This window comes from Pangasianodon hypophthalmus, chromosome 12 (genome assembly GCF_027358585.1).
Source record: "Pangasianodon hypophthalmus isolate fPanHyp1 chromosome 12, fPanHyp1.pri, whole genome shotgun sequence".
NCBI classification, from domain to species: domain Eukaryota; kingdom Metazoa; phylum Chordata; class Actinopteri; order Siluriformes; family Pangasiidae; genus Pangasianodon; species Pangasianodon hypophthalmus.
The window spans coordinates 6,298,584-6,325,781 of NC_069721.1; the positions used below are offsets into that span (position 1 = coordinate 6,298,584).

General features: G+C 40.6%; 1 protein-coding gene across 11 annotated transcripts in view; it reads left to right on the forward strand.

Moving 5' to 3' along the window:
* Positions 1 to 27,198, forward strand: part of plce1 (phospholipase C, epsilon 1) — an 86,421-nt gene that overhangs the window by 38,245 nt on the left and 20,978 nt on the right. For 5 of the 11 annotated variants that reach the window (XR_008302933.1, XM_053238608.1, XM_053238612.1 and 2 more), the window contains 10 exons: positions 3,605 to 3,815; positions 14,339 to 14,655; positions 19,195 to 19,340; positions 19,521 to 19,779; positions 20,692 to 20,867; positions 21,808 to 21,834; positions 22,333 to 22,972; positions 24,473 to 24,643; positions 24,720 to 24,846; positions 26,115 to 26,289. Coding sequence is in view for 10 of the 11 variants with exons in the window: in XM_053238608.1 (XP_053094583.1) it covers positions 3,605 to 3,815; positions 14,339 to 14,655; positions 19,195 to 19,340; positions 19,521 to 19,779; positions 20,692 to 20,867; positions 21,808 to 21,834; positions 22,333 to 22,972; positions 24,473 to 24,643; positions 24,720 to 24,846; positions 26,115 to 26,289 (2,249 nt within the window). In the remaining variant the exon portion in view is untranslated. Of the gene's footprint in view, positions 1 to 3,604; positions 3,816 to 7,873; positions 8,549 to 14,338; positions 14,656 to 19,194; positions 19,341 to 19,520; positions 19,780 to 20,691; positions 20,868 to 21,807; positions 21,835 to 22,332; positions 22,973 to 24,472; positions 24,644 to 24,719; positions 24,847 to 26,114; positions 26,290 to 27,198 lie in introns of those variants that run through there. The other 6 variants (XM_053238610.1, XM_053238613.1, XM_053238611.1 and 3 more) reach the window with 4 other exon arrangements.

Here is a 27,198-nt window from a genome sequence, read left to right on the forward strand (position 1 = left end):
AGTTTTTATTTATCAGGTTCTAAATGACAATTGTGTGGTCCTCACCAACTTCTATAAACAAACAAAAAAAAAACTCAGGTGACAACAAAAAACACAACAGATTTCAATGTAGTCATGTTTTCCCAAAAAGTAAACCACCATACAGAAACCAGTTTGGAAAAAAATAAGTATACCCTTCCTACCTCCACAATCATTAAGAGAGTAATTAGCAACCAAATGTTACTAATGAAATTTTCAAGAAGTGTGACTACCTCTCTAAAAGCAGAACTTTTGGCCATTTGGTTTTCTGGACCACTCAGATGTGTGTCTACATCATGCCAAGGACATTAGCCATGACGTCAAAGAAGCAATTGTTGCTCATCAATCTGGGAAGGGTTATAAGGCCATCTCCAAACAGTTCGAAATTCATCATTCTACAGTGAGAAGGATTGTTTACAAATGGAGAGCCTTCAAGACAGTTGCCAATCTTCCCTGGAGTGGGCGTCCCAGCAAATTCAATCCAAGGTCAGACCATTTAGATACAGCTTTGAGAAAAATCCCAAGAGCTACATCATGTGACCTAGAGGCCTCTGTAAGCACATTAAATGTTTATGTTCTTGACAGCACAATCAGAAAAAGACTGAACAAGTATGACTTTCATGGAAGCGTGGCTGTAAAAAGCCCCTTTTCTCCAAAAATAATATGGCAACACAATTTAGGTTTGCAAAGTTGCATCTGAACAAACCACAAAGATTCTAGGACAGTATTGTCTGGACTGAGGAGACCAACGTGGAGATGTTTGGTCATCATGCACAGTTTCATGTTTGGACGAAAACAAAACCCAGCGTATCACCACAAACGCCTCATACCAACTGTAATGGTGGTGCATGGTGGTGGAGGGCTTGTTTTGCAGCCACAGAACCTGGGAAACCTGCAGTCAGGACAAAGATGAACTCCACTTTATACCAGAATATTCTTGAGACAAATATGAGGCCAACTGTCCAGCAGCTTAAACTGGGCCAAAATTGGGTCATGCAATAAGACAGTGATCCCAAGCATACCAGCAAAATGACATCTGAATGAGAGTAGAATAAGTAGAATAAATCAAGGTGTTGGAATGGAAAGTCTAAGCCAAACCTCAACCCCATCGAGATGCTGTAGCGGGATCTTAAGAGTGCTATGCATAAACCAGTGCCCTCAAACATCAATGAACTGAAGCAATACTGTAAAAAAGAGTGGGCCAAAATTTCTCCAAAACAATGTAAGAGAAACTTTTACTTCAAATTATTGTTGCTAAAGGTGGTTCTACAGTTACTACGCATACTTATTTTTTCCTACCTTGTTTCTGAATGTTACATACTGAAATCTGTTGTGTCGACTGAGGTTATTTGTTTGTTTATAGAACAATAATACAATTGTTATTTATGCCCTGATAAATGAAAACATAGAATTGAAGGGGTGGGCTGTACTTTCTTTTTCGCCATGACTGTCCATCCATCCATCCATCTTCTGTACCACTTATCCTGCACAGGGTTGTGGGCAGCCTGGAGCCTATCACAGGGGACTCGGGGCACAAGGGGGGGACACCCTGGCCGGGGTGCCAGCCTATCCCAGGGCACAGTCTCTGACTCTCACACACTCACTAGGGACAGTTTAGAGATACCAATCAGCCTATCTTTAGAATGGAGGAGGAAACCAGAGTACTTGGAGGAAACCCCCCAAAAGCACGGGTAGAACATGTAAACTCTGCGCACACAGGGCGAAGCGAGGATTGAACTCCTAACCCTGGAGGTCCGAGGCAAATGTACTAACCACTAAGTCACCATGCCCCCCTTCCATGACTGTATATATACCAATTTTCCAAAAATCTTATTTCTGACCGTAGTTACGACATTGTCTGGTTTCCTAAGGTTCTGTCTCAGGCACCATTTTTGAAATGAGAAAAATGAGCACCACGCAATTGACTTGCTAAGTACTATTGAGAATCTTTCATCCCGGTTGCTGTGGCAATAAGCTCCTTAATTCCAGCCACCCTTGCATGACACACGGACAAAAAACATGCCTTGTCTGAAAGACATGGCCAGGCTTTCGGCTGTATTTAGACCTCAAAACTCTTGATGGTTTAGATGGTTTGCATCACCATATTGCCATTATCTCTGAAGAGCTTTGTTTGTGCCCTTGATGTGCAGCTTCACACTGATTAAAGGTGTTCATAGGCCAAGATTGCTTCCTGTTTTACTAGAAGAAATCTTTGTAAAAAGGCTACAAGAGGTGTATTGTCTTGGCTAATGATCATGCATGATTAACACATGGAGCACTCAGTCTTGATGTGCTTGTTACTTTCATATGCCTTTATAAGGAAAATTAATAAGAATTAAAGCTGTTTTCTAAAAGGTTTCACAAAAATAATTGATTACTAACAATAATGTCAAATTGGAGGTTTTTTGATCCCCTTTATTGTGTTGGATATGTTTATGTTGATAAATCAAGAATGGGTTAAAAAAAAAAAAAAAAAAAAAGAATGTTCCACTTAGATTCAGTTTAAAGACTTTAAAGAGTAATAATAACATATAAAAAGTGCAGCAATGTCGAATTGATTTTTCCAGTTCAGAGTGCTTTAAAGTAGAGCACGCCACCTGCATAGCTGTATTGCAGTAATTACTTTTCCCGAAAATGGCTGGCAGAAGTGCTGTGACTTTGATAAAGGTAAAATAATGGATGCCTCCTGCAGAGGTTTGAGCTGTAGCAGAAGACAGAGGGAAGCAGCTCAACTGGAACTCTGCCAGCATCAGGAACAGTTTGTTGTATCTTTTATCTGTTTATCTTTGGTAGGTCATTTTTAAAGCGTTGCTTGGGTGCCTTATCGCTGTTTCTTCACTAAGAAAATGAGCGGTACAGTTTAAAAGCACTAGATTGAGGTTTATCTGGAAAGGAACCAGGCAAGGCATCATATTTGGGATTTGGTACACACTTCATTATACTTCACGTCTTCTATTGCGCTGTACGTGTTTACATTGTTTACTTGCAGCTCATAGTTATGTTTTCTGGCTGTAATATTTCTACATTTTAATGGGTTTATTTTATTAAGTATACTCTGTAGAGGGCTGTTTTACATCATCTTAACTAGTTAAATTTACAAACATGAGAACAACTTCTAGATATCTACGAGAACAAAAAATGATGGTTAATCCAAACAGTAAAGAAGTGTTAAGGATGAGAGTGTTGTAACAGTTCTTGTTGCCATTTCCTAACTTTCATTTAACTCTCAGCTAGACAACTGTGTTATGATGTCTCGGGAATGTGCACATTCTGCCAAAAACTCTCTAGCTAGGCAGCTATCTCCAGAAACATACTCAGAGTAGTGATTTTGTATCCACAACACCAACACTGGTGAAATGTCCTGGTACATAACATAACTGATGATCATTACAAGCCAGCTGGGCCTATATGCGCATTAAAATATTAATTATTGACATGGCCTGCAAGCTGCAGGAAGTTAGCAAGAGTTTAAGAGTTTTCAGTTCAACGTGAAAATATTTCCTTAGAAATGTTACAGCAAGCCTTCCTGCCACATCATTGGTGGGTTTACTAATCTCTATTCTTTGTCTTCTGTCCCTGCATCCAGCTCCAGCATGCTTTTCCTGCTCTGAATGCTGAGGTTCACCTCCTGCACCCTTCCAGGAAGCTGCTGGCTCGGGTGGTAGCATGGCTACCAGCCTCTGTGCAGCACACTGAGTACCGCGCCTGCTCCTGTCGGACTAGCTTAGCAGCCCACCTGAGCGGAGCCCTGCTGGAGGCCACGGCTGCCATCACCACCAGCACACCCATGTTCAAAGGTATAGGGAGCTCAAACTTGTCTCTATGCTGGGTTGGTTAAGTGGCACAACAGAAAAGCGCCCTATTATATCGAGATCACAAGTTCGAACCCCGACGATGCCGCAGCCATCTGTGGTCGGGAGTCCAAGAGAGCAAAACGGGCTATGCTGTCAGGGAGGGAGGGGTGGCATACTCTCTCTCCCCTATCAATCACAACAACACTAGATGCCCATGCTTGGCTAGTGTCACTGTGATTGATAGGGGAGAGAGATTATGCCATGCCTCCCTCCCTGAGAGCACGACCAATTTTGCTCTCTTGAACTCCCGACCACGAATGCCCCAATCATGGGCATCTGTGAGCTCATGCATGCAGAAGAGGGCAGACAGCATGGAAGCATGTGATGAAGTTCACCCTCCCTGGTTGGTAGCTGTTGAGTAATAGGGGAGACCTAACTGAAGGGTGGGATTTGGCCATGACTAAATTAGGGAGAAAATGTAATAAAAAAGAGAGGGTTGCTGTATAAGGACATGACCTTGATTCTTTGGCTATTGGTGATAAAAGAATAAGAAAAGAGAGCAATGAAACTTTCTGATTTGAGAATGTTGTATCCTGAGAGAATACTAACTGCCATTAATAAACAGCTCATTTTGTATCAGATGAATAGTTGTAGAGGTGGCTACAGTGACTGGAAATATCTCCATTAACACCCAAGCCATGTAAATCATTGTTACTAAGCGGCAAATCTTAAGCCGGCTTAAGTTTTGGGACGATATTGTTACCGCAGGCAAACATCACACATCGTAAAAAAAGAGAACTCTTTAGAGATTTTTAGAAATCTGCTGTAGAGATTTGATGTGTCATAATGTGATGTGCTCACGGAAAGTCAATTTACAACCAAAGACCGCTGACGACAAAGTTCTGGCATCATTAGAGATTTTTGGTTAAAAATCTCAGAATGTGTTCGCTGCTAAAACACTCATCTAAAAGCCACCTAAAGAAGAACGGGATAAAATCATACGAAATGGGAAAGCTACAAATACTTTAGTTGCAATGGCAAACCATAAGCAAAACATGCTAATGGACAGTAAAGATATCCTTATCCTCACAAGCTCACTTTGAATAATGTTTGTTTATTATAACCATTTTTTTTGTATGAGCTCATATTGCACTGATTGATGACCTAGTAGTAATTTTCTTTGATCGCAGGTCTATTAGAGGATCTTCATCATGTAATGTGATATGGAAAACATGTTATCGCACAGTCTCTTACAAAGTTTAGCCAAGATATTATTGGGATCGTCTCATACAGTGTGTTAATCTTAAGTCACGATGACATGATGACAGAACACAGAAAAACTGGTATTTAACAAAAAACAAGAGACTGCTTTATGCATTTTATGATCTCAGATGACGAGTTTCTACTTTTATGGCATTACCGCTAACACCGTGTTTACATTTACATTTATAGCATTAGCTTTAGATGACATACCTTCACTAAAAAATTGGAAACTCAAATATATTAGCCAATGTGTTTTCACTGAAAGGAAATAATTGTATTGTGTATTGTGTATTGTGTAATTGTACAGTGTAAATATTTTAACTGAAAACACAGTAAAAAGTTAAAGTAACTTGTGGAAACTCACACTGTAGTGACTACATCACCCTGGGTTTTTGGGAATTGGGTGTATGGGGGAAGGGCAGACATGACTTAGCTTTCCTCTCTTTGTAATATATTCATATTTTACACATCTTGGCACTCTGTTTTGCTTTGCACCCCCCCCAAAAAAGGGAGTAGAACACATGCTGTCCTCTCCATTGTCTTTCTTTAATAAGATTCCTGCATGATGTAACCTTCAGGTGTCCCCGGGTGCTGTGTGCCCCAGCAGTTTGAGCTCTGAGCTCTGTAAATCGATCCTTTGGGCAGCTTAACAGCCAGTCGTCTGGCATACGGCCAAGTGACGTGGCGTCTCCAGTTCTGAGCTCGACCGGCTGAGTCACTCACCCTGCTATCCCCGGCTTCCAAAGATTAATTACAGGAGCATTCTTTCACTTTCGAGCTGCGGGAAACGCTTTCCTCCAGAGCCAAAACTTCGGCTTTTAATGGACATTGGCTTGGTTTATTTATTTATTTATTTTTTGGGCTTTTACAGAAGAGTGAGCCATGACGGTGGGCTGCAAATTGCGTGTCTCCAAAAGCATGTCTCGTTTTTGCTTGGTCTACATTTTTTGTCTCTGTCGTTATCTGTTGGATTTATGAAGCGAGATTTTTGATTGTGTACTGCTAGAACAAAGCCAACATGCAGGAGGGGAGCAGTGCTTGAAATTGCTTGTTGTTTAAAGTATGCTCTTATGAGTTTATATTTTAAATTTGTATTCAAAAACAAACCACCTAAAACCATCTTCTTAAAAATGTTAAAAGTATAAAATTATGATAAAAGTGTGTAAATACTGATTAGCTTACACTTTACTGAATTTTAGTGTTCACCCCGGATGACTGGAGTTGTGCAGCCTAGCTTCTCTTGTTTCTAATGTCTGTAATGCATTTTGTGATTCCTAAAAGATGTACACACTGCATTCATACCTTCATACGTCAATATATATCTAGTTTAACCTGTGCCTTTAGCAGGGCAAAAAATATAGATATATAGATGGGGTGTAACACAATGCCGCTATTTGTATCTGTGCAGTGCTCCAAATATCCATATCTGTATTTGGGTTTAAATGGGCGTGGCCTAAACTAGAAGGATATATTTTTCTTTTATGGAATTAAATATGGAAATGCTGAAAAACACTGGAAAAAAGGGAATTATATGAATTGCTGTATGGCTATATAGTTTATAACTGGTCTCAACTAAAGATGTGCTCAGGACTATCCCCCCATTTTGGTCACTTGCCAATTCCTACCCTCGTTCCAGCTCTCTCCTATCACATGACAGCCACCAACCAGTGAGGGTGAAGGCTATCACGTGCTTCCTCTGAGACACATGAAGCTAGCCAACCACATTTTTTTTTTTTTTTTTTTTTTTTTTAAACTGCTGCTCATGCTACATCACAGGACAGCATAACACACTGGAAGGAAAGTGCTGTCTGCCCTCTTCCACATACCTGAGCTCACAGATGCCCGCGATTGGCTAGTGTCCCTATGATTGACAGGGCAGAGAGAGTAATGCCATCCTTCCTACCCAGAGAGCATGGCCATTTCTGCTTCCTTGGATCCTGGCCACTGATGGCTGTTGTATTGTCAGGATTTGAACTCTCAATCCCCTGTTAATAATCCTGCTTATGGGGTTACTATTTTTGTTTGTACGTCCTCATGATATTTTCTAATGAATTTAATTATTTCTATTTCCCAAAATACAAACCAACTAGTAGGCTAATTTAAACTGCATTGGCCCTGACCAGGCAGTTACTAAGGATTGGTCTTTGTCCCAAGCACTTCCTGAAAGTAAAGCCCTCCCGTTTGCATGACTATTTTGCTGCATCCAGCAGGATCCCAGTCCCTGAACCTTTCTGGCAAGCTTTAAGAAAAAAAAGAAATATACCTCATTATCTGTTCAATCCAAATAATGTATTTGTATTTAGTTGTATCCCTAATGGATATGTACATAGTCTCAAATGTGAGTGTAATGTTAAGTTGCTCTTCACAGGACACTTTATGATCTTTCTCTACAACTCATGTTTCAATTGGACGCTTCCCTTCAATTGTCCACATTGTTTTGTTGTGACTCCTGATGTGTGCACGAGCGACTTGCCAATGCATCATGACGAGTAAAGGGGGACAGGAATAGCAAAGGTCAGGTCAAGTCACTGGAATTTGCCCGTCTATTACTATGTTCTGAATGTGAGGCCTCTTTGCTGTTCCTCATGCCAAAATGGTGTGTCAGTTGTGAAAGAGATAAGGCCTGCCCATTAATAAAATATTTTTTGAATTTGAATTTCTATCTATCTAACATATCTATCTATGTATCTGTATATCTATATCTATATAAGGGAGAGAGAGAGAGAAAATTAGACAGATAGATAGATAGATAGATAGACAGATAGATAGATAGATAGATGTGTGTACACTGTTTTGTTTTTTATTTTTCTGTTTATTTTTTAATTCATAAATACATTTTGTGTCAGGTTTTTTTTGATTGCGCAATCTGTTTCATGTCAGTTTAAACCTGGATTTGGACCAAAAATAAAAAAAAGACATTTTTGAGTACTGGTACTTGAGTATGGTTTGCCTGAGCCCCTGGAACTGGTCTGGTTAATGTCTATCAAAAGTCAGAGCCTTATAAACACATGTATCAGGGTCCACCTGTTGTTTGGATGTCATTCGTGTCCATATACAGATCGTGATGTGTCCATCAGTCCTCACTCTGGGTGTGCATTTGGATTCTGGTTTCTTCCTCCCTTCTTTGCTCTCTCTCTGTTGCTTTAATCTGGAAGACGAACAAGCAAAAGTGCACGCGAATGTGTGTGCGAGTGAAGAGAGATAGAGCCTAACAGGGAGGGGGGATGGAGTGGTCGAGCCTGTGTGTGTGTGTGTGTGTGTGTGTGTGTGTGTGTGTGTGTGTGTGTGTGTGTGTGTGTAGTGTGTAAGAGCTGTGCAGAACGTCAGTTCGCTGGCAGTGAGGCGTTGGGCAGCTGTAGTTTAAATGTGGTTAAGTGACTCTCGCCGGTGCAGTGTCAAGAAAGGAGCCGGAGCCACGGCAGCCGTCATCATGAAGCACTCACACTCGCACACTATGGACTACAGGCTGATGAGTAAGGGCACTTTGTCTTTAACCTCCTTGAGAAAAAAGTGTCACATGGCTTTGTTGGCTTGGTTGTTTTTTTTCTTGTTTGTTTTTTTTCCACCTGCTCTCAGTGTATAGATGTTCAGCTCCTGCTCTTTATCTGACTCAGGTTTGCATTAAGACTAGAAGGTCCTCTTTTTAGACTTTGTATTGAATACTGGAGATGTATTATTTTTGTGTGGCTCATGGCTTTGATGATTTATTGCCTCATATAATGCATATATGCTTTATTCGTGATGTGTGATATCTATTTGTGTGTGTTTGTGTTTGTGTGTGTATGTGTATATATATATATATATATATATATATATATATATATATATATATATATATAATAAATCTTTTTCATGGTTCAACTCTATCTATACAAATCTTATATTTTATTATATATATATATATATATATATATATATATATATATATATATATAATATAAGATTTGTATAGATAGAGTTGAACCATGAAAAAGATTTATTACTTCCTGAGGCAGTGGTGAGACACATCAACAGCAGTGGACATTAATGACTTAACATTGCTGTTTATTGCTATACATAAATGTCCCTATTGTACACTTTGTATTAACTTTGCCTCCACTGACAAACATGTCATCATCTAATCTGTCAGTTTCTACAACAAAACAATAACAAAGCTTGTTTATGGCAGTCAGGATTGGCGCTACTGTAATCGCTCAGTATGCATCAGGGACCGAGAGGCATTCATTTTCATTCTTTTATTAATATGGGTTTTGGAATAACTAGGTGTCAAAGTACATTTTCCTCCTAATGCCAGTCTGATGTGTTCGCACTGTACAAACTTCATTTACACCTGCCAGATCACAATGCGAAACAGACCTGTAGAGGTGCTCTGGCTGATCCGGTCACGTTCCGATCACAATATATGCTGTGTGCTTTTTTTTTTTCTTTTGTTTTCAATGTAGACAAATGCTATCCAATCATGAAAACATGCAAGGTGTAAATGGAGGCAAGGTTTTCAGGAAAACAAAAGTGCACCAGCTGTGTAAGCAAAATGCTGTTGATGATGCTGGAGGTGAAACAGGTAATATTCAAAGTTAATAGATCTTTAAGGCGTAAAAAATACAGCCCTTTTCATACAGACTGCACAAAAACGTGCTTATCAAGTGTGAAATAAATGATCTGTCAAATAATTACAGGAGTGCTGCACACCACTGAATTTATTAACACTGAAATCACAGACCCTAAAGGATCAATAAAAATGTAATCAAACAACCAAACAAATGTTTATTATATCTCCTGCAGGAAACACACAAGATTGGCTGATGGTGTTGTGCCATCAAATCTGGCGAAACATAGAGATGGTCGTTACATTAGTAGCTTCTCCGTTTGCATTGCTAGCTGTTGATGGGGATTACTTGAGGAACATTAATGAAGGAGAAACCTCATTAGCACTCTCTAGGCTTTGTTCCCCAATAGAATAACTGTTATGCTTTAAATATTTATGAATATTAATCATCTAGTTACACATCATACAGCCAGGGAAGAACAGGAGTCTTTTCCAAAACATTTGGACTTTTATCCTGTAAAATTTCCACCTCTACATTTAGTACTGAATTACACTCTGCCTGCTTTATAGGCATACATTTTTGTAGCTGCACTCATTGCCCAACTCATCAGGTAAACATACCATATGTCACTTCGTAAACAGTTATTGACTATAGTCCTTGTGTTGCAATGCACAGTTTGTCTCCATCCATCACTGGAAAGAGATCACCACATGACCTCCACTGACCAGATTTATTTGAGATTTGAGTGGTGGATCATTCTCAGTGACCCTGACATGCCAGAACCCCCGAAGAACAGCAGGTCGGTGTGTTTAAAAAAAAAAACAACAAAAAAAAAAACACCTTAGTGACACTGCCTGATTGAATAACAATCCATCAACAAATGGATCTATAGTGCCTAATTGTACACCCGTGAATACGCAGTGTGTATTGCTGCGGTTTCTGATACACACGCTACCATCCCTGGTGTGATGAGAATAGTCCATCACCAAAATGATATCTGGGCAGAGATGGTCCCTTTACACTGATACAATCAGCACCAATGGACAGAGTAAACACAATCTGACAAATGACATAAAATACAATCAGTGGCAGAATTATTGGCACCTGTGGTACAGGTGGTTAAAAAAAGGTTATGAGGTGGTTAATGGATGGTTAGAGAGGCAACAATTTTTTTCCAAGGAAAATGGTTAGAGATTTTCAGAAGATGGCAATGTTGTGGAATCACCAAGTCTCCAAATCTACAATTAGACGCCACCTCCATGGCAAAAAAAAGAGAAAATTGGAAGGCGTGCCAGGAAAGAGTTTGCTTTCATCTAACCACAAATGTATGCTCTCGGAGTTCACGAAATGTGACTGGAACTTTGACAGATTCTATGGATAGGTGTGTGAGATACTAGATCAGTTTGACAACAAACACTCAAGGTGGGATTGGTGTAACAAGAAGGATGGTCATGCAGCAAAGAACCTCAACACTGTTAAGTGTGCTTGAGAATGTGTGATGTTGAGGAGCTGTATTTGCTCCAGATGCCCTTGTTACAATACATGGCATCATGAAGTACCAAGAGATTTTAAAATCTGATTTGAAATCTGGTTGCCTCTGCCAAGAAGATACAAGTCAGTTGTAGTTGGCTCTTCCAGCAGGACAATGAACCCAAACTTATGTCCAGAGCACACAAAAATGGTATAGTGACCACAGAAACAACCTTTTGACATGGCCATCCAAGTTCCCTGACCTAAACCCCAGTGAAAACCTGTATGGTGAACTGAAGAGGAGAATCCACAAGAGAAGACTGGAGAATGTGGACAGAGTCTGTATTGAGGGATGACTCAGTCCTGTTATGTTGACAAAGCGAGGTTGTACTATGTACCAATAATTGGTGCCAATAATTCTGGAGCTGACTGTACATATCAGATGACATACTGTTGTTGTTTACCTAAAGGTGACCTAGTGTATGTTAATATATAACTAATATAAAATAGAGAGTGAGTATAGCTCAAAAGCATGTTTACTTAATGAACACACGTATTAAAGATACGTGATGTGTAAAGAGGAGAGTTTGATTGTGCTGTGTCATAGCCCACTGGGTATTGCCTTTACAGCGGACGTGAACGTGTGAATCGTTGACTAAGTTGAGGATAAGAATGGGAAGCACTCGCTGCCGAGCACAGAGATCCTCTTACAGCGTGCTGCAGGCATGGCTCGAAATGCTTCGTGTTCAGCTGACACATGTTCATGTTGAATCTGGCGTCAGTGTTTCCTTGGATACCTGAATGTCGAGACAAGACCCTCACGACCCCTACTGACTACTTTTCTCATGTATTTTCCTTTAGAAGTGTTAAAGCAATCAAGGCCTGAAAATTTCACCACTTTCTGCTTTATTAAATTAATGCTGGCACAGAGTGTAGTACAACCTTTATACTGAGGCTTTATTACAGAAAGACATGCTGAGCACTGAGCACTATTGTCTATGCTTTATACTGGAGGAAAATCACATTCATCAGTGTTGCCTGTACTCGAGGCTAATCATAATGCTATCCTATTTTTCTGCATAATGCTCTTGTTTAATGCCATTTGCTAATGATTGTGTGTGGCTTGATTTTACATGTGTGTCTTTTATATACATTATTCAGATTGAATAGAAAATGTGTTACAGGGGAGACAGGGGATACAGATATGAATAGGAGGCACACTATTAGGATAAAGAGGAAATAGAGGAAATTAAATTTGATAGAATATGTCACAAGGAGGGGGGGTACGGCTTAGTGCTTAGCAAGTTTGCTTCGCACCCCTGGGGTTGGGGGCTCGAATCCAGCCTCCGCCCTGTGTGCGTGGAGCCTTCATGTTCTCCTTGTGCTTCAGGGGTTTCCTCCAGGTACTCCAGTTTCCTCTTCCAGTCCAAATACATGGGTTGTAGGATGATTGGCATTTCCAAATTGTCCTTAGTGTGTGTGTGTGTGTATATGTGTGTGTGATTGTGCCCTGTGATGGGTTGGCGCTCCGTCCAGGGTGTCCCTTGCCTTGTACCCCGAGTCCCCTGGGATAGGCTCCAGGCTTCCCATGACCCTGTGTAGGATAAGCGGTGCAGAGAATGGATGGATGGATAGATGTTACAAGGAGGTACAAACAATAACTACCCGAGTGGGATGTAAAAAAAAAAAAACAAAAGAAAAGAAATAGTCATGCATATGTCAATATTTCCAAAGAAAAAAAAAAAACGCCCACTTTGTGTGTAAACCCACATACAGATATGAATATGACTAAACAGATACAGATAGTGGAATTGCGTTACACCCCTGGTGTATATATGTGCATTTTTAGTCATGTATGTGCGCACAGCAAAACTGATGCCTTGCAGGAAATCGTCTTAGGCAGCTCTGATTATTCCGAAATCAGGATCATCCGGCCATGAGCCCTCTCTGATGCCCCCGAACAGCACATGAATAAAGATGGTGAACGCTGCTTTATGTAGCTTAATGAAGCACATTCAGTTCCAGACCATTTGGCTCACATCAAAAGGTGCCATGTGGAGATGGAGTGGAGTGCAGGGCAGCTGCACGTGATGGCTAACGAGACCTCACCGGTGTGTTTAAGCAGGGCTTTGCCAGTTACACACTCGCCTTTGAGGACGCTCACCTTTCTCGGACATATTTCATACACCTTTATGAAATAATGCTAAACTGATATGTTACGCCTGATTTGTGTCATTTGCTGATTATGGTGAATGAGGTTACGGAATAAAATGCTAAGATTCTGATTCTGTCATTCAGTATCACACTATCAGACAGATCCATAGGATGAGTTGTGACGCTAAGCTCCACCTATGCATTTCATTTTCTCACGTATTCTTCAGTTTTGCTTGTTTCCTCGCATCTGTATGTCTGCTACAGGATGCACAAATCCCGCGTTCTCTGTGCATTATTTCCCTCCTGTTCCTGCGGTCTCCATGGCTCTGCGTACTACAGGAAGAACCTGCAGTGTAGACCGTGACAGCTGATGCTGACCAGGCGTCTCATGCTGGGTGTTTATTTTATTTTTTTTCTGCTCCATTTCGTCGCCCCTGGCTGACCATACCAACAAAACAACTCTCGGATCCTAATCTCAGTCTCGAACGCAGGAAGGAGCGAAGATATGTAAATATGTCCCTGCCTTAATGAGGGATGATTATGTGCAGAGACGTTATGAAAGCTTCATCAATGTCAGTGTTTTGTTGGAGCACATAATAAATGAGGGTCGTGCCCTGTCGTGCTTTATTTTTATTCACATCGATCACTTAAAAGTCTGCCAAATCGCCTAATGCCTTTTCCTTTCAATCATACTTTAAAAAAAAAAAAAAAAAAAGTCTGTTGAGTCTGTTAATTCAAACACACTGTGTATATCTATGTAAAGTCCAGTAGTAGTAAATCAAGGTGAGTGGTGTTTATAATTACAATTCGTACAAAGACCTTCGTCAGTTATACTGAAAGGCGGGAAATTTCTAGGTATATATACCTCAAAGTGTGATTCACATGTGCTATGAAACCTAAGAGTCAGAGACAGAGAAGAACCAATAAAATCCCTTGTATTATTTAACCACTGGTCCATTTGCCTGGACTTACTACTAATGGAAAGTGAATATGTACTCTCTCTCTCTCTCTCTCTCTCTCTGTACTCTCTCTGTGTCTCTAAGTGAAGTGCATCTTCTCATCTTCTCTGATTTTTCTCTCTCCTCATCTCAGAACGCCAGCTGTGTGGCTCCATGGCCAGCTCCGGTTCGCTCTCATCTGGCGTGACAGGGATCAGTAAGGAGCTGGCCGACCTGCGGCAGCTCATCCAGTTCCCAGAGGAGATCGCCAGCATCCTGACGGAGCAGGAGCAGCAGCTGTACCGCCGTGTGCTCCCACTCGACTACCTGTGCTTCCTCACACGCGACCTGGCCAGCCCCGAGTGCCACAAGAGCCACCCACATCTCAAGGCCTCGCTATCAGCGCCTGTCATGCCTACCCAGAGTTCCCAGCACAACGTGGTAGAGGACCTAGTTGCGCGCTTCAATGAGGTCAGACCTCGATTTTCCTAATGTCATACTGTCTTAATTCGGGTCTAACACTGTATGATTTTGCTGTCACAGACAAATCACACATCGTAAAATAATTCTTTGAGTTGAGTTGAGATTGTCTGTCTTGGAAAGCATAATGTGAAGCGATCCATGGCGGCTGATTTAGTGCCATTGTGATCAATAAGAAAGTTCTGCCAGGGTCAGGAATTATTGATTAAAATCTTAGCATGTAATCGCTGCTATCACTCTCATCTAAAAGCTCATCTAAAAGAGGATGAGAGAGATTACAGGAAACTCACAGGACAGCTGAAAATACAGTAGTGGCAGTTTCATAAATGAAACATGCCAATGGACAGAAAAATATCCTTATTACCTCAAGCTCACCTTGAAGAACGTTTCTGTTTAAGCAACCGCATTACCGGCATGAGCGTCCGGTCTAGCGTTGGAGGATCTTCATCATATAATCTGACATGGAGAACACATGATTTCATTTAGTCTGATGTAGAATTTGGTCAAGATTATATTGAGATCAATGCTGTAACTGAGAAGGATGGGCGTGTTATTGAGAAAAGTGCTGTAATCACAGTGTAAAATCGGCTTTACTTTGTTCAGAAGTACAGCGTGTCCCAGAAGTCTCCATACACAGGGGAAGTTAACACTTTTTAGCAAAATGTCTTCCAAACTTTTTCATACTTAGTTGATGATATTTTTTTTTCAGATAGCCTTTAAGAAAAGAAGAACGTATTGAAATCATTCTCATGGCTGGATCGGGAAGCTGTCGAAAGGTTGCGATGGACTTTAACAGGAAACATGGCAAGCACATCACACACAACACTGTTGCCAAACTTATTAACCAATTCAGAAAGACTGTAGACCAACCGAGTGGTGTTGTGGACCAACTGAGAAGTGGACGTCCACAAACATCCACTGACGAAGGCACAACCGATGTGGTGCTGTGCTGGCAAACATAGTCCTCTATTTATGGAGACTTTTGGGACACGCTGCAGTACCGCATGTATTAATGACAGGTCAAGTGCAAAAAGCAAAAAAAAAGACAAGCCCTTTGTCTGAAACAATTGTGGTCAAATTCGCCTCATTATTTCCACTTTCCATCTTAAGGGCTTTTCAAATGCTGTTTCATCTCAAGTGAAGTGTTTTCCATGAGCCAGTGGAAACCTTTCGAATCAGTTAGCTGAAGACTTAAATCTCTATTGATGTGCCGTGCTCATGTGTCTGTGAGTTAGCGAGCTAACATATGACCTAGCATGCATCTAAATGTATTTTTTATGCCTCCATTACTGAGTGGGTGAGCCATTCTGTTTTCAGATTTTCAGTCCGAGATTCTCGTTAAAGCCGTATCTCGAAAACGAGTGGTGGAATGTTTGTAGGATTTATATGGAATTATCATCGTAACCAGCAGATGAACTGATTCGATTGACTGATCTGATTCGAACCGATCCAAATGCGGTCAAGGTCACAGCAAGGTCAAATGTCTGAAATGTCTGAAGTTTTTCTTCAGTAGCTTCCTTCATGTTTGAAGTATATTGTAAGGGCAAAAATTAGTACAAATTAGTAACAAGAAGGACTAGCTATAGTGTGAGACACCATGATATAGAGCTGTATATTCAGGATGCAACCGAGTATGCATGCATTATTCAGAATGACTAGATAATGTGTTCTAAACAACAAATAGGAGGCTCGTTTTTGTTCTCTTTTTTTAATCAGAAACCTTGCAGTAAGGGTTACAGGGTATCTGTCTGGGACTAGAGGTGTACATCAGGGCTGGGATCCTGTGCTGACAGTGCTGGCATTTCTACGTGTTTTTTTTCCCTAGTGTTTTCCAGTGTTTCTGGAGGTATAGTGGTATGGTTCATTTAAAAGTAAAGTAGAAAAAAAAAAACAAAAAAAAAAAACCTCTTCCAATTTAGGCCATGTTTACTTTAAATCTCAATACAGATAAGAATACAGATACAGATAAGAATTGCGTTACACACCCCCAGAACGCACAGCTGTATAAACTTTGATGTTTGAAATCCCTGATTTAATAACATTTCTACAGTAGGGATGTATTAATCCCATTTAGAGATTTTTTCAATACAGTATGAATATTACAGCTCAGAGTATGAGCTCATATCCAGTATTGATCCTCACAGTACCCAATCCTGCCATGTGCAACTTCCTGTGATAGGAGTACACCCGCTTCTTAACACATTTTGCTTCCTGTCTGGACATCCAAATCAACAAAGTCCTGAGTTATGACAGTAATCTTATAATCTCATGCACAGCTTCTGCAGGATTTCAACCCAGTGGCAACAACTACAAAGTGGATCCTCCGAGCATTTGTTTAGTCTGCTTAGCTTGCTGTAACAGCTGAATATAATGGCTTGATAGCTAGCTTGGTTTCAGGCATGTTTGGATTAAGGAAATTTGATTTGACTGATAGACAATAACTGCGGAAATGGGATAGAAGTAGTTGGATATCTGGATTTTAAGCAACTGTTTCTAGTTTCTTTATACCAAGTAAATCCAAACATGCATTTATTACAATTATAAATACTGGAATGTATTAACGGTTCTGGCCAAAAAAAAAAGCCTCTCTGCTTTTGAACTGGACACGCGAGAAGTGAGAGTGACGTCATGTTTAAGTTGCGTGTCTGCATATCGGCTGGGGTTCATTATAATAAAACAGAAACAGAGGGAGGAAAAGTGTTTTCTATTCTGTATCATTGGTGCCGGACTTACAAACTCAAGCAGGAAAACACAGCAATCTTTAAAGCAATCACCATCTTGCTTCATTTTAGGCAGGTGGCCCCTAATAATAAAAATGAATACCACTTATTAATTAAAACAATAAAACATGAAGTGTTAAGGGATGATTGTTTTAAAATCCAGGCAGGTGAAACCAAAAATAACCAATTTTTGTTTTTAGTGTCAGATATCAGATATAGCGCATACCAAATTTAAAAGCTTCGTTCCTTTGCTACGTAAAGAAACTAAAACAGAAAAACTGTATTCTCGCTGATAGGATCTCGTAGATTTTTGTGGCGCACAATCCTTTTCTCGTCATGTTTGTAATCATTTAAATATGTGATTCCAAGATTATACCTAAAGCTAGCTAAAAGCAAGAGTCATCATGTCGTATTGGCTGGCCTTGATCTAATCATTTACAGCCCTATCAGAGACAGTTTGTTTTAGTTTGTTGACAATTTCAAAAGAAAATCTCTTTCATATCTTGTATTTTGTATCTGTTATTAATTATGATAAAAATGAAAAACGAGTTGTTCCTCATGCCTGGATTTTGAAACCACAATCAAAGAACAATTCATGTTTTATTGTTTTAATATCGGTTACTGACACGAATATAGAATGACCAAAAAGTACATGGACCCAAAACGCTTCTGTCAATCAGTCTTGCACCTCCACCGATCGCAATATCTTTACCTTAAAAGACTCTACAGCGATCCTGCATTTCCCCCAGGACATATAAGTGTCTCTGAACCACATCACAGGCCTCCCTGTGAAGCAATGGCACCACTGCATAATCTGCAGGATCACATAACAGGAATCGGTCTCGTCCTCATGCCGCGAACCCTCATGTCCTCTGCAAACTGGCAGCTACGTTCCTCCTAGTTGGAATGGTAAGTGTGTCAGGGAGGTTTCACTATTCTCTGGTGTAACTGAAGAGTTGAGGGTTGATCAGAGGAATGCAGTTGAGGTGATATGAGCTCAGCCAGTCCCGATCCTCCCGCGTTAAACATCCCCCATCAAACAGCACCGACGGAACTGTTTATGTAACCAGGGAGCTTTTTTAGCTAAAGCACATGAACATTTCTTTTTAGAGCATATAAAATATTCAAGGGAATGACACATTTTGGGCAACTGCTTGGTTTCTTGACCCTTTTTGTCTGTTTAACAGAAGATTTTATTGGCTTAAGAGATACCTAGAATGTCATCTTTTATTAACTTTTAGTTTAGTCTTAAGTGTTTTGAGGGACAGTATGGAGTTTCATAACTATCTTTCTGGAAAACGGAGCAAATCTGAATCCTAAACCACCAAACTTCTGTAACAGCATTTCACCCCCTCAGCCTCATGGAGGAATGTGAAATGCAACACAGCAGCTGACAAATGCACAGTAGACATGAATTAAGTTTAAAGTTTACCTTCTCTCACCCCAAAGCCTACTCTGGATCAGATAGAAAACTGAGTGCAACATTAGCGCCAGCTCTAAGGCAGTCTGTCCTTCAGCTCTATTTATTTTTAACCATGGCTTTCAGAACACTAAATCACAAAATGAATGGCTCTCATTTCCACACTTGTTTCCTCAGTGGCATTTAATGGGGGGGCTAATATTTCAGCTTCAGTAGGGAAAAATAAGCGATGAGCTAGTTCTTTAAATGTCGTTGTCATTAGCTAAAATGAAGGTGAAGGGTACGTTCGCACATCGGAGATGAGATGTCATTAAGCATTCCACTCCACCTTGTTATGGCACCTTCTTTATTTAGACCATTGTTTATAATAAGTGTTTTTTGTGTTTGTAGGTCAGTTCGTGGGTAACCTGGCTTATCCTGACTGCTGGCTCAATGGAGGAGAAGAGAGAAGTCTTTTCATACCTTGTTCATGTAGCCAAATGCTGCTGGAATATGGGCAACTACAATGCCGTGATGGAGTTCTTGGCAGGTCTTAGGTATGGCTTCACAGTGCTTGGTAAAAAAAAAAAAAAAAAGAATGACAGCCAGACATTCTTCTCCGTGAATATTGCAGCTTGTTTAGAAGAGTGAGGTACATTCCTCCTGAGTCCATTTCAGCTATTTGTGGTGATGTTTACATGCCGAGGAATGAAGTTTAACACTTTGTTGTCCTCTAGATCTCGCAAAGTTTTGAAGATGTGGCAGTTCATGGACCAAGCAGACATTGAGACCATGCGAGGCCTGAAGGACGCCATGGCCCAGCACGAATCCTCGTCAGAATACAAGAAGGTGGTGAATCGCGCCCTCAACATCCCCGGCTGTAAAGTAGTGCCCTTTTGTGGAGTGTTCCTCAAGGAGCTTAGCGAGGCTCTCGACGGAGCGGCGAGCTTGATTGGGCTGCGTCCTGCTTTCGATTCTCAAGAGGACTCAATCGAGGTAAGGGCTCATCCCGTTAATGACCATTAGAAGAAATTTAATCTCTCTGCATGAAATTAATGTTTGAACAGGCCATAACCATTATAAAACTGTGCTTAATGTTGTTATGGCTGGCTGCGGTTGAGAGATGATTTTCTTACCACCTTCATAAAAGCCAGCTTAAAAGCCTTCAGAAAAAGCCGCCAAATTGATTTAGCTGGAAAACACACACTTGGTCATTTTAATGGAAGTCTAATCGTCCTTCAGTGTGCGTGGGCCAGGATCAGTGGGGGCTTGGCCATAGGGGCGACTCGGGGAGAATCAGATAATGATAGGGTTTTCAGGGTCGTGGGATAATAAATTACCACAAACCAAGGCAAAGTGTAAGTGCAGACAGTGTATCTATGATGAACAGAACCATTTCTGTTGTAAGATATTTTGCAAGGATAATTTCCATACATCAGAAATGCGTGCACACCACGGTTTCGTGTGCGAAGGCTTAAAAAAAAAAAAAAAAAAAAAAAAAGATGAAAAATGTGTCCCTTTTCCAAAGGACACATTTTTGGCTAGTATCAGGTATTTTATGTGGGTTTTGAGATGTAGTTGAGATGGAAATTCTGCTCTTCTGTGTGCACCTGGCACACTGCAAAACATACCTGGTGTATTGAACACAGCTGATTAGAACGTAGGTACGTCTAAAGCCTCACGAAAAGAGCCGCTAGACTGTATGCTGGATGAATGTGTGAACCGCCCGTTACTCTAAATATTCATTAGATAGTAGTCTATAGCATAAGTGTGATAGCCTCTTGACTTCATTTTTTTGAGGCTGTGTTGTTATTAATGCCGTCCTGCCCCACCTAAAGCAAATGTCAAAACATCGAATCATTTTTGTGATGAAAATCGTAGAGACTTTGTTCTTCTCTGTGTTGCCAGTTTGTGTCTGATTACAACGGGCAGCAGCATTTCCTGCAGAGAGCGGGAGCTGATGGGCTGCACAGCTCGGAGAAGGAGGCCACCGTCAGCAACATCCTGCAGACCATCCGCAGCTGCAATCGCAGCCTGGAGGCCGACGAGCCAGAGGACGCCTTCAGAGACAGGAGCAAGAACCAGTGAGTGTCTGCTTTATTGCTGTCAGTTCAAAAGCCAGTGGCTGTACAGACTAGACATAGGCACCTAGTGTCTTCCCAGTAAACTGTGGCCCCAAAAAAGGACATTTGTTTAGATTCAAACTGTCCATTCACGCCATGTGGTTTGTGCATTCACTTAGTTATTCCTGGATGCTTGACATTTACCATGTTGAACTGTTTGCTGACCCAGAACTGATAGGAGACACAAGATTTTATTTGTTTATGGATAGTTTTCATTCAGCTGTGACTAATAGAAAAATAAGAATATATCATTGCATTTCATTCTGTCCAAAATAACAATTATAAAATTAGCTATTTTTATTCTTATTAGCTACTGTAATATCTAATATCTCATTTTACAGGACGTGTATTTCTAACGGTTATTCTTAGTGGATAATTAGTATTAGTCGAGAGTTTTTTTAATTCTCCTGCAGAGAAAGAGAGCGCCGGTGCTTGTTCTCTGTTTGTCTTCAGGACTGGCGCTCACGTGTCTTTGGGAGGAAAGAGTGCACCCTGGTTATTAATGTGGTGTCAGAATGGGGCTCTGGCTGGATTTTGTCATTCCTTGTGTTTGTTGCCTCGTTCCTGCTGTTTTGAAATCTCAGGAGAGGGTCTTAATCTTCAGGTGTTGGTCTGAACTGAGCTTTGTCTTGCTCTTCTGTAAACTGTGCTTAATGTCTCTTGGCGTTTCTTTCTAAAGAACAGTTTATCCTCCCTTCCAGACAAAAAAAGATGTTTTGGGTACATGTTCAAGTTTACTGTCATTATTACTTTCATCCAAGTGGAAATGAAATGCGAGATCCGTTTGTTTTGAGGTCCGAGGTGCTCATGCTTTAAAGCCGAGGATTATGAACTATTGTTTATTTCTCTCTTTCTTCCTTTTCTCCTTGCTCTTTGTTGCTCCATCACGGCTGTCTGTAAGGAGAGGCTCTGAGTCAGGCCGTGTCCTGTAAGTTGTTGCACTTGTGAGTGTTTCAGAGATTGCGGTGGCTTTTCTGATAGCCTGTGCCATGATTCTGCTATAATGTGTGCAAATGCATGTTACTCTGCTAACCTGTGTTGTGTTGAAATCCTGCACTTAATTCTTTGTTTTTGAGCTGTGAAGCTGATTAAATACCCCCTTTACATGTTTCCTTAAAAGACTAATTTACTTCGCAGCACAAAAAGGCGGTGACAGCTCGGGGTGAAAGCCTCAGCTGTCCACACAATATGATATGATTTTTAACCAGTTGATTTTTTTGACCAGTTGTTTGTCTTTTCTGATAATAAATGGTTTTTTAATTGTTGCATCAGTTAATTTCAGCAGTTGCCTTTTAAATCAATGCATCAACCCAAATCATTGTACCGCAACACCTCTCATAACAACATTTAATAAAAATATCTGGTTAATTATTTGAGTTGGTGCTTGTTGTCTTTAACTGCATTTTATTTTTATCCTCCCACATAGATTTCTAGTAGGAGACCTTTCTGATTCAGAAGGGGATTTGACCGAGCAGCCGCGAGAGTCGGACCTGCAGAGCCCAGAGGAACCTGAAGGCGCTTTCAGTCATGGGACCGAGGTGGTGCCCTGGTACGTACTCTCACTATCTGCTGATATGCATCGCTTCCTGCTGCAGGGTGCCACCGTCATCCACTACGAGCAGGAGAGCCACTTCACAGCCCGCTGCCTGCTGCGCCTGCAGCCTGACAACTCCACCCTGACATGGATCAAACCCCCGAGCAGCCGGAGCAGGGGCATCGTACCAGACTCTCTCCTTCAGGGCCAGGCGGTTGTGTGTGGCCTCACTGAGGGAGTCCTCGACCTGAGTGCCGTCAAGGCTGTGTTTATGGGCCATCCGGGGATCGATATCAATGTAGTGCGCATACAGCATAAGCTATGTGGTCTAAGTGCTGAGGAGAATGGAGTCACACTGCTCTACGGGCTGCACACCACCGACAACAGGCTGCTGCACTTCGTGGCACCGCGACACACAGCATCCGTGCTGTACGAGGGCCTGCGGGAGCTGATTAGTGCCATCAGGAAGATGAAGAGGTTCCCGGACCAGAGGTTGCAGTGGCTACGTAGGCAGTACGTCAGCCTCTACCAGGTGTGTTACCAACAGGAGCACTTTGAAATGAAGCTTTTTCTCAAAAACCTTGTTGCTAACAGTGAACAGAAGGCGAGTAGACAGCAGCTAGATTTGTGAAAATGCTTACTAGCTTTCATTGTCAGCTGCAGTAGGAATGTGCTAACAGCTAGTTACACAGCATATGATATGTAATATTCAACATGCAAAATCCTGTCACTAGCTATCATTCCTGTGGGACATTCTTGGGACTAGCTAGCTAATATTATTCAACTCTTCAACGAAAAAAAGGAGAAAAAAGATGGGACGGAAGTAGGTAGTTAAAATTATTCTTGGGTGACAGTTAAAACGTGCCCATGGTTAATTGTGCTCAAGTAATTAAAATGGTAAATGACTGAACTTATATTATAATTAATTGGGTTTGTTTATGATCAGAGTATAGGGTTATGGAGATATTGCAAATCATTAGCCTTGTTTAATGAATTTGTTTCTATCAGATTGAACAAAATTGAACCATTGTACCCATGTTTATTGAATTTGTATGAATTTCTCAAGATTTAAAGTTTTCTTTTATTAAAGAAACTTTAATCTATGAACAGTAATAGCCAGAGTAATAGCCAGTTCTCATGCAAAGATAATGGTTGTGGTGTAAATCCGGATTGATGTACACTATATAGTCAGTATACACCATACCGCGTGGCTGTGGGGATTTGTGCTCATTCAGGCACTGATGTTGGTGAGGAGGTCTGGGGTGCAGTCAGTGTTCCAGTTCATCCCAAAGGTCTTCAGTGGGGTTGAGGTCAGGGCTCTGTGCAGGACACTCGACTTCTTCCACTCCAGCCTTGTCTTCATGCACCTTGCTTTGTGCACAGGGGCTTGTCATGCTGGAAAAGGTTTGGATCACTTAGTTCCCGTGAAAGGAAATTGTAATTCTACAGCATACAAAGGCATTCCATACAGTTTGGGGAAGAACCACATATGGGTGTGATGGTCAGGTGTCCACAAACTTCTGGCCTTATAGAATGGATTGGATGTTAATAAATAAAGCTAAAATGCAAAGGGATGCAGTTGAGTCCAAATCTTTGGGATTTTTAAATGTAAAAATAGAAGCATTACTTTGGCTAAAGAACAAGTCTTTTGAATGTTGTACCGTAACAAAATACAGTACGCATCTAAATATAGAAATAAAATACAGCTGCTTGAGTACTTTCTGCCTCTGCACAGAGACATGTCATTTTAGAAAACATAATATAAGTGAGTCCAATTTGTTTGGAGCTTGTCCACTTCATATATATATATATATATATATATATATATTTTACTTTTCTTGTTTTTTTTTTTTTTTTTTAGGGCAGAGGGAAAAAGAGAGTGTTCAGTGTAGAACATAAAGAAACCTGAGAAACATTGAATTAGCCAAAGTACAGATTGCATGTTTATTTCCTATAATCCTGTTTATCCTTGTTAATGCTCTCGTGTTGTTTGTCTGCTGGAGTTAATCTCTTTCTCCATTTCTCCTTCTAGGAGGATGGTAAATTTGAAGGACCGACGCTGGCTCAGGCCATCGAGCTGTTCGGGGGTCGGCGCTGGAACATGGGCTCAGCCAGTAGAAGCACGGAGAAGACCACCGCTCAGAAGAACAGCCCACTGGGCATCAGCTCCAATGCCAAGAAGAAGAAAAAAGCCCTCGTGAGGGTAAGCTGTAACATTACAATCACCCTGTTTATGTAACTGCATGAGTTGACTCTAATCTTTTATTTGATGTGCTCAGGGGGACAGTGGGGATGGAACTGATGATGAGATGATCTCACGCAAGACAAAAAGCTGCAAGGAAGCCCTGAGCAGGAGGTCTTCAGATCCATTAGACAGCGTGGAGCAGGAGGAGAATGGTGAGAAAAGTAGGCTTATTTAGCTGGCTTTTGTATTTTAAATATATCAGCTTTATTGTTTATATGTGAGGTCGTCTGGGGGGAGAAAAAGAACGTGTCGGGTGATGCTGCAGCTGAATTCAGACAAAAATGACACAAAATCAAGTTTTGACTAATTTTTTTTTTCTGTCTGCAATATACTTGAACACATCTACTTTAAAAACATGTAAATACACACATTATTAAGGAAATGCATAAAATCCATATAAAAAAAAATTCGGATACAGGTCACGAGCTTCAGTCAGGGTTCATATCAAACATCAGAATGGGGAAAAAAGTGATCTCAGTGACGTTCATTGTGGCATGGTTGTTGGTGCCAGATGGGCTGGTTTGAGTATTTCAGAAACTGCTGATCTCCTGGGATTTTCACACACAACCGTCTCTAGAGTTTACACAGAATGGTGCAAAAAAAACAAAAAAACTTCCAGTGAGCAGCAGTGAGCCTTGTTGCTGAGAGAGATCAGAGGAGAATGGCCAGAGTTGATGATTCAAATAAGCACTTTGTTCAACCGTGGTGAGCAGAAAAGCATTTCAGAGCACACAACACGTCGAGCCTTGAGGTGGATGTGCTACAGCAGCAAAACACCACATCAGGTTCCACTCCGGTCAGGGAAAAACAGGAATCTGAGGCTATCATGGGCACAGACTCACTGAAACTGGATAGCTAAAGATTTATAGATTTTATGTTTTATTTATTACATGTTTAAATTAATTGCAAATTAAATCACTAAATTGTAGTTGCTGTTAGACAACCAATGTGTTGATGACAGTGGACTTGGATTAGATTCTTAAAATGCAATATTCTCCCTTTTTACTTTTCAGGAAACCGGATTTTAAAATGCTAAAAATATACTTGTGTTTGAGAATAGAGAAATATATTTCAGTTCAGGAAAATATCACTATATGAAGTCGTCTTCCAGGCCACTACACATGGTCACACGTGTCAGACGTGTCCTCTCTGCTTCATATAGTTTATATTATTGAGTGCAAGATTTTATTTATTGCCTACAAGTTTAGTCATAAAGCAAGTCATATAGCGAAAGCTATAAAAAAAAAAAAAAAACCTTGAAAAGCTCTAAAGGGGAAAAGGCAGAGTTCTTTCAGACCTTTTGGAAGAAGGGAGTTGTGTGAAATCAGTATCACTTTGCTCACTGGTTTTTTTCTCTTGAGAAAAGCACTTGCTTGAATTACGAGAAAGGGATAATGTGAGATAATGTTGGTCTTCTTCACGTCTGTAGATGACTCCAGCCCCTTTGGAAACCCTGGATTCTCCTTCTCATCTAGCACCAAAACCCAGTCCCCTGGAACTTCTTCCTTCTCCTCCCCCTCGTGCTCATCTTCTGTAAACAGCTCTACCCCCACCCGGCCGCACTCCTCCCCCGTCCTCCCCTGCACCTCCAAAAGCCAACCGGGGTAAGACCTCTCGCGTTACTGAACACACTGTAGCATCTGATGTGTGCGATTAAAGTGAGCTCAGCTGAGTGTATAGATCATGCCTTAAGCTGATTTTCTCAAATAGACCTGTTTTGAAATGGATCAGTAGTACACACTCAAAACAGCTCAGTGTATATTGTGTTTTATATTTTTATACGCATAAAAATTCATTCACTGTTCAATAATACATAGACCACATAGGTGTCAACTTTATTTTATCAAGTGCTGGGGGAGAAAGAGACCATGCGTGATCAATTATAAACCAAGTGAACTCTCACCGAAAGCATATCTGAAGCTTTTCCACTCTTCAGTGTTAAGGAGTATCAGATGGTTCATGTTTTAAAGCACTTGACCTCATGTTAAAATCCACAAGTCTAGCAAGCATCTTTGTTTTTTTAATTGAGTCGATTTGCTGTGCGTTGAATGTACACTGATTAAACTGGCCGTTATATTCACATTCTTCAATATCGTGATTGTAGTTATTTGTGAATAAATCCATTATATAGAAATGTAATCATATTACATGTGACTCAAACACAGAGGGGAAAACCTGATCTACTCATGCTGTTCATTTATAGCTTGAGAAATTAACAGCATCTATACATCTAAACAGAGATATTTTTTTTTAGAAAGCATTTTTTTTAACAGATTATGTCTCAGGCTATTAAGATTTTTAACAGACTACACTTCAAAAACAGTTGGAGAGCACAAGTGTGTCTCTAGCATATAGAAGATGGAAAGAAAATAGATTTTTTTTACATTTACACTTTATTGTTTACAACTTTGTTGTTTACACTTGATGTATTTGGAGCAATATTATTCTGAAACTCTTGACAAAACCTGCACACACAACCTGCACACACCTCTGTGCATGATACTTCCCATAAA